An 8,608-nucleotide genomic window follows, 5' to 3' on the forward strand; every position below is an offset into this window, starting at 1 on the left:
ATGAAAAAAACTACACTATTAAGCAATTCATAAGAATAAAATAATATCAAAATCTATAAGTCATCATAAAAAAATATTAACAAAAGTGTACTTTGTACTATAAATGAGGCTTTGTATAATTACATGGTCCGCATATAAAATAAGTTTGCAAAGTAATTGTTGGTATTAATATCAAACCACAACTTATTAGAACAACATAAAATACTCAATATTATAATATTACAGATTATATGTATGTACATGTATGTAATTATTTTCTACTTTCAACTCCAATATATAGTAGTTCAATGTAAAAATTTCACAATTAAATCATTATCAATATGCATTTTTTTTCATTTCAATCCTTAGCACCAATGCAATGTGAGTAAAAAAATATTCGAATAAAAATACAATATCTATTAAAAAGCAATTATATACATACATAACTTACAAAGTACAATATTACTGGTGCTTAACTCTTTAGCATATGTATATACAGTTACAAAATTATGGTAGAATTTGGAAAAAATAGTGGACATTATGTGAATAAAATTCGATCCATGTTATACTCGTATATACCTATATATTTTGCACTTATTGTAAATTTGACCGGAAGAATTAATATGTATGCAATGTTACTTTGTTAGAACAATGCATCGACCACACCTTGAGTTTAGTCATATTGAGAACTCAGATCTAATTGTATGTATGTATTAAGTTTTTATTATACATTGTATGAACAAAACTTAAATCTCGAAAAAATTAAGAGTTTTTAAAAGTGGCGTTTAATCTAAATTAACATAAAGTGATTAATTAAATATAAGAGTTTAAATCAAGTCCCACACATTGGCCACTGAAGCATATACCACGTGGATTGGGAGATGAATTTGAAATGAATACCAACGTAGGTTGTTGACAGCCAATATTTAAAATTGACTGTGTGATCAAAAAAGACAATGTGAGAGTTTCTAAAAACTAATACTAGTTCCAATGGCCAATGTTGGTAAGCCATTGTATGGGATCAGCATAATAGACATAAATTATGTCCAAAGGGAAGTCGGCATCATTCCTACCATTGAAGTAGTAGGCGGCGTTAGAATTTCATCGGCGAGGAAATTTAATGGGAAATTCACTAAATGTCCCTTGATTTTATCTATTTCATCATTGGCTTCGACAGGACTTGTGTCCCAAAGAGAATCTTTATGTTCCTCTTGATATTTTTTCAATTCAACAAAAGATCTGACGGAGTCGGTAGGTATGCAATGGAATACTTTTTCATATATAGCAGTATTTTTTTGCGATAAATTGACCCACACATCTTTATAAAACGAGTCAATTATTGGATCTTTTAAGTCAAATTTTTTCTCAATGTCCCTTTGGCCAATCAAACCCAAATGTTCACGGAACAATCTTTTTCTCAACGAACCGGCGAAACAGCCCGACGGAAAGACTGCACCATTCATACAACCATCTTCAAATGCTTCGTCCTAAAATAATACAAAACATTAATATAACAGTACAAATGAGCACACGTATGAAGAAATGAAAAATACCTGAATTAAAACGGCTACTTCCGAGTCTCTTTTACCAAGCATCGATCTGTCATTGATATTAGCACTACCGCAGATGACTATTCTATCATCGACAATCATTAGTTTTGAGTGAACGTATATAAGTTCACTTACAGGTTCACCGCCCAAGTTTGAATGTGTTCTTAAACCGTGAAAGGTAACATACTGACATGGATCTTCAATGCCGGCTTGAATTAGTCTCGATATTAATGAATCCTTACCTCTAGGATATTGAAATTAGTTAGAAAACCAAATTTGATGATAAATGTAATAGGGTTTTATAAATTCACTTACCGACAAATACTAAGATAATTCCAGTGGGTGATAGCATGCAAAGAAGTGCCACTATTTGAACCGACTTCACCTTCAAAAGCAGGCAGTAAAGGCATCACCACAAACACTCTAAATACAGCATTTGCCTTGTGAGCTCGCATTATTCGAGCATATATAGCTTCACCAATCTATAATTGATTTTATGCAAAATTAAAATATAATAAATTGATTCATTAAAAATAATAAAACCGTTCGCAAAATCTCATCTGTTACCTGATTTCTAACAGCGATACTGCTGATGGATAAAGTAATAAAAAATTGATTTTCAATGTAAATGTAGTGTTGGGATCTTGTGATGCTTTCTATGTAAGCTTCGTGGATACTTTGTTCAACAGATTCTGTATCGACGAAGCCTCCAGACCAACACGTCAAACTACGAAGAACCTAAATAATGAAAAATTATAATTAGAATTACATATGTTAATATAAACAAAATTAATTTTATGACATGTAAAGTACCTGGCAAGTGACGTTATATTTTTCAAGATGTGGTAAATAGTTTGGCACTTGGATATCGCTGTATGACTTTGGAAGTAAATATGGATAATTCGGATTATTCCTAGAAAATATTATCAATATAAATATTATGAATCATAAACTCATTTCTTTATAAATATAATACAATTTTTAATTACTTTGCTTTTTCTAATTTATGAGCATTCCATCTGTGTATGAAATGTCTGGCAACATCTCTGGCTGCCGCTCCTTCTACCATCATGCCAATATCGTGCCAAGGCATTCTGGGTGTGGTTGATCTGTCGACCAAATCTGCAATTATTTAATTCAATGTAAAACAAACTTTATTGCATACTATGTACAAAAATCGTATTGCATATTTAAAATTCTCACCGACAAATGGCAATTCTAAGTTAATTAAATCTTTAACAATAAAGTTAGCATAGTCTTTGCCGATCCACAATTTTGGGTCGCTCTCTGCACCTGACACGGTGTTGATGGAAATGTCATTTACGCAGAGTGCATGTTCATCCTCATTAATTTGAGGTAAAGGTGCTCGACCAAGGATGGGTTTTTGAGGATTAATTTCAGATTCTGAGAAGAATAAATTTTTATTTGATGCTTCGTATCTTTCAGCTTTCTTTTTTTCAGTTGCATCTGCAATTGCTCCAGTTTCAGGAGTCGTATCTCCGCCGAAGAAGTTCATGATATTTTTACTTTTATCAGTTATGGTATTCATAAAGCTTTTTCTGTTTGTCATGTCTGGATTATAATGTTCGTCCAAAAATGTAGTGTTAGCTGATAAGCGATGAGGCATCAACAAATGATCACCGGGTTGCAATACAGGCAAATTTGGTTGGACTTCTTCAGGTGGATTTTCAGGTATAATTCTAAAATGACAAATATAGTTTGTAATCATCACAGTTAATTATACTTCATTTTAAATAAATATATTGTATAATTATACTTTTCTTCTTTTGTATCTTTGCCGCATGAATTTGCTGTTCCATTATTGCAGTCAGCATTGAAGTCTATAGGCAGATCAGTCTGAATAAAATCATCATTACCTCCTGGACTGCTAGATGTTTTCTTTTTTGTTTTATGACGGAAAGATAAATCTCTAGTAGGGTTTCCCAAATCAACGAGCCTGGAATTTAATGATGTAATAATGAAAAATTTGTTTATTGTGTACTTAACTTGTTTTTGAATAATGCATTTATTTACTTATGGTTATGATCATCCCATCTGCCATAGCAAAGATCAATACCACCGACAAAAGCTATGCACTGGTCAATACATACAATCTTTTCATGATGAGCCCACATAAATACACCAGCTTTAGCATGATCAGGATGTCGTATAACCTTATTGCGAAAATTATAGCATGAACAAATTATTTTGAATGTAAAATTTTGACTGATTCAAATCATCAATAATGATTAAATGAAGTTAGCCGTAATCAATTGGAAATTAAATACTTACTCTTATATTGTCATATGCAAGTTTGGTTTTGCTGTAGAAGCTATTTAAACCAAGAGCCATTTCAACTTCTTTATATAAAATAATATAAACTTTGACGCCTTGAGCCTAAAAGTTACATATTATTTTATAAGTTAACACTGAAAGTGAACTAATTTATTTGACAAGGAAAATTTAATACTAACTGCTTTTCTTTTTAATAATTGATCTAAGCGCCAATAATCTCCAGACACTGGTCTTTTCAAATATATTTCGGGGCTTAGCCACCAATCTGTAATATAAATTTCTTCTTTGGCCATTTCCATAGCATCCGCAACAGCACTCAAATATCCACCTCCATCTATGAACGAACTTGCTTTAACCGACATTCTTAATGGTGCAAAAGAGCGATGAGGATTTGGATAAGTAAAATCTCGAGCTAAAAATAGATTAAAAAATATGAAACCATTGATATAACAACATACATATGAAGAAAAAGGAATATATTTACCTTGTGTATTAGCAATTTCTTTCAGTTGGTTCATCCACTCCTTACTATTTCTTTTTGTCCATAATCTGATTACCAATAGACGATTCAAATTCAGAACTTGAACTCCATTACTTAATCCAGTAGAATACATACCGCTAGAAGCCTCAAATCTGAAAAAAATATAGAATTGAGTCATCGAGATGCTTTACAATAAAGAATTGTCAAATTTATGATAACTAACCCTTGGTCAAATAGCATAATTGTTCTTATCTTTCCATCTTTCGGCGAAATATATCCAAAACAGGTTTCTTTAATGAAAAACCATCTTTTGCGCCACTTTCCACAAGATATTGAACTGCATAAATAGCTAAATCTGTAAAAATATGAAAAGCAATGATTTTAACAAATATATATTCGAGTTGTTAAATTATGTAAATACGTTAATAATAAAAATTACCTATTACATATTCCATAATGCAGTAATCCACAACAATCACATCCTGTTTGTCCGGGTAGGGTTGTACCACCTCTTTTTAAAACCATGCCTTCTTTTCCTTTAATTCCAAGTTCAGATACAAATGATACATTCGAAACTTCCAAGAAACTTATCTGCAATACAATAAAAATTCTGGATTTTATAATTTTAAACATAATACAGGTATATTTATGGAAACACGACTTTAGGTTAAGACGTACAAGTTCATGATGGTTCCGATAAATGGTAATGTTACACAAGTAATAAAGATAATCTTCCAGTTGTTTTATTCGATTAGGAATATCATCATAAGACACTAAAACTTCAGGTTTTTTAGGGAATCTAAAATCAGTAAATATCATACATGTTTTTTAATATACATATAATAGTTTAGAAAAATCATTTATTAATATTCCAAACTTAATTTCTTTACCTAGGTAAAGCTGCCGATGTTTTTTTCTGTCTGCCTGAGAGTTTACGAGGTGGGTGAATTGGTTTTCCAGAAATCGCAGCTTTTTCAGCTTCTTCAACACTCATTTTGAAACTGTCCCGTCTCTCTTTATGTGCCTTCGATGGAAATGGAATATTCAGGCTCGTTCTGTACACCACGAGCTGTTGGTGCAGATTCAGAATGTGTTTGTATCTTTTTGTGATTGTCCATTTAAAATCACCATGCGTGAGCAGTATCTTATATCTGAAAGTTGAATAAAATAAAACATCGAGTAAGAAAGTTAACGTTAATTTAATGCGCATTTATGTATGACAATTCAATTTTAAGCAACAATTGAATGGAAAAAAATTACTCACAGATTTGGGTTGAATAAATTGGCAGTAACACTTCTCTCACTATCGATAATTTTGACACTCACTTCTATGCCAGGTATAAAAACTTTACGATGTACCGACTTAAATTTTAATGCCTTATCATGTAATGTATTAAACGGCACAGTTGAGTTAAAATGAACTGGAAACATTTTAGTGATTTAAATATGTATTAGTATTGAGTGTAGTATAATGTACGTAAGTAACATAATGTTTGTGTTAAATAACAGTTGAAAAGTATATGTTTTACAAATGAAGAATACCTCTTCCATCTGAATCCGTTTGGTCTCGGCTTGAAACATCTTTTAATGGGGCGGGTGATATGACGGATAACGAGGGAGGAACAGCTAGACTTTCGTCAAAATCAGACTCGGCACTTGTAATAGAAAGTGGCTCTCTGCGGAAACAATCTGTAGTCGGAGATTCCGGATCCATGTTGGAATTACCTGTTGACGTACCATAAATTGTGATAAATTGAATTTAAAATGTATTTAATATCAAAATTCAAACAACGCTTGTGTTTGTAAATTATATCTAAATGATCACAAAACTTCATATATTGTTACTATGTATGTTACATAGATAAAGTAAAAATAAGCATTTGAAAAAGTTCTATTGAGTCGAGACGTATTCTAAATGTTTGAGTAGCCCAATTGATGGGTCAAAATAATTACACTTGAGGCAAACATAAAACATTAACTAACTAAAACATTGGGCAAACATTAATTATCATAACATTAATTAATTAACACTTAAGTTTTGGTATCATATACATATATAATAGCGCTATTCTGTGTGTCTATGTGAGATAACGCTCGCCATACTACATATAATAGTCGTTTAGATTCGACATATATACTTCACATTTAAAACACTGCCAACAAAGCGTATGAATACAATACGAATATAATAACAGATCAAAAAAAAATATATGTACTGTTTGCAACCAATGTTTACTCTAGGGAAATAAGTGCATTAGCCAGGATCATGGCTGGGTGGTTGGGTTTTTGCCTGGCATCAAAAGGCGCCGGGTTCGATTCCGTGAGTTGACCTCGATTGAAAAGAATTTATTCCGAGTATATCTGTAATGCTGCTGGTCAAACTTGGATATTTGTGACTCCAGGTCGATCTTTTCCCATTCAGAGTTTGTCAATTTTTCTGATTTCATTGTTGAAACGGTTCTTCGATTAAAAATTGGATAAAAACCTTCCTACCTACTATGTCACCACTATTTGAGTATGCTTAATGTACAATAAAATTTATGTACAAGTTAAAATTCATAAATTTCTCGTTAATTTCGAGTTTTCTATGTCTCGTAATTCAGCGACTTGTGTAATAAAAATGCTGCATTGTTTGTAATTGGCCAGGAAGGCGCATTGGGGTTTACCTGTTAGGCCTTCCTGGTATATATGTATATAATAAATAAATAAATATATGTATGTAAGTCTCTGAGCATTTAGCGCCATCTATTGAAAATTTATTTTTCTATTGTTTATATGTTGTAGGTAGTTTTTAATTTTATTTTTCATTTGAAACAATTAAATATAAATATTAAATAAAATATATTTTAAAGGTATTAGAAAAAAATACGATCGTGTGCGGATCGAACACAGGAACGACACATTTATTTTTTTTATTTAATAACTTAATATGCGATGATATTTCATTGGGCACAACACTAGTTTGAAATAATATTGAATTAATTTGATTCCTATTTTATTTAATGCTAAGGATTGGGTTTCAGACAGAGAAATATATTATAACATTTCTCTGGTTTCAGATGAAGAATGCTTGGCATCAATTATCATAGACATGCAGAATAAAAACAATGCAAGCTAAATTTCTCACGTAAGAAAATTTGATTGACGCCAAAAAAAAACACAGGACTAAACTGCGTAAAACCGCTAATTCGACAAATAACGATTAGCAATTTGTGATAAAGTTGCTACTCTAACATAGCCATGACCTTTCATAATGACAAAATGCTAAAAATGCACTAAAAATAAACACAAAAATGAATAGATTTGGACTGGAATGCGACTCGAACAACAAATCGTTTCAAAAGCAATATGATGAATTCCAACCAAGGACATGTCTTACGCATTTTGAACACTCAATTGGCGGGTTAAAAATAATCGCACCATCCATTAAGGTCAAACATGGAATGGGAAAAAACGTATGTATTGTGCGGTGGAATTTCCTATCGAATTAGCATGAATTGCGCAAGCATTTCCTTATAAAATTGTAATGTTTCAACATTGGATCAAACGGTAAGGGCATGCGAATTCACTCTGCGATTTTGAAAAGAACTTCAGCCTACTTACAGTACTCGAAAGAAAGTCTTTTTATGACGAAATGAATCGTAGGGGTTTCCGGACTCTCCATTTTGCGAGGAGAACTGGTTTAGAAACTGTATCCAAAGCGAGTCGGCAGGACAGACTGGAGGAAATGAGTGCGATAATATCCATTAGTTTACCTGAGACGATTGTCTACGTTGATAAGAATTGTTATCTAATTGTAAAGTAGATTGGTGGAATGATTGTCATGAGTGCGTGCGGAAAAACCCCCCACACGCACTACTCGGGCGCCGCCCGATCACTGACGGCTCGCCTCTTGCTAGGAGTAGACCTGAGACTGTCATGAATTGTTTTTGTTTCCACGGGTCGTAAAAGCGATCGTTCCGACCAGCTTCGCCAATTTTGCGCATTTCGCTATTGACACATCTCCACATCTCCCGAATTTGTGATTAAATTAAAAATAAGCGTGCGAATGAATGCGTATTTCTATTTATACATTTTTAGGCCCGCGTGTTTCCCAATTTTTACGCGTCGTCTTTCGAACGTATTGGAACGTGTCCAATATAATATTTACACATGTCAAGAGCTCCGACGCGTTATCTTGTTTGACCGAGCTCATTTGGAATTAATTCGATTAGAGTGATCTTTGAACATCGAAGTATGTTTGAAATGTTTTTTTTTCATATTTTATTTATTTATTTATTTATATATATATTTTAGCTATCAT

General features: G+C 32.4%; 1 protein-coding gene across 1 annotated transcript; it reads right to left on the minus strand.

Moving 5' to 3' along the window:
* Positions 1 to 342: 342 nt before the first annotated feature.
* On the minus strand, positions 343 to 8,244 carry Pld (Phospholipase D). The gene is made up of 19 exons (XM_077431461.1): positions 8,061 to 8,244; positions 5,848 to 6,030; positions 5,570 to 5,726; positions 5,196 to 5,456; positions 4,984 to 5,104; positions 4,745 to 4,896; positions 4,529 to 4,660; positions 4,309 to 4,457; positions 4,004 to 4,236; positions 3,822 to 3,926; positions 3,564 to 3,703; positions 3,307 to 3,486; positions 2,733 to 3,229; positions 2,519 to 2,651; positions 2,343 to 2,442; positions 2,097 to 2,267; positions 1,845 to 2,011; positions 1,533 to 1,773; positions 343 to 1,466 (listed from the first exon to the last, which is right to left on the minus strand). Exons 2-19 carry the CDS (start codon positions 6,017 to 6,019, stop codon positions 1,020 to 1,022), a joined length of 3,558 nt encoding a protein of 1,185 aa, XP_077287587.1. The 5' UTR covers positions 6,020 to 6,030; positions 8,061 to 8,244; the 3' UTR covers positions 343 to 1,019.
* Between the last annotated feature and the right edge of the window lie 364 nt (positions 8,245 to 8,608).

This window comes from Arctopsyche grandis, chromosome 5, assembly GCF_051622035.1.
Source record: "Arctopsyche grandis isolate Sample6627 chromosome 5, ASM5162203v2, whole genome shotgun sequence".
In the NCBI taxonomy this organism is placed as follows: domain Eukaryota; kingdom Metazoa; phylum Arthropoda; class Insecta; order Trichoptera; family Hydropsychidae; genus Arctopsyche; species Arctopsyche grandis.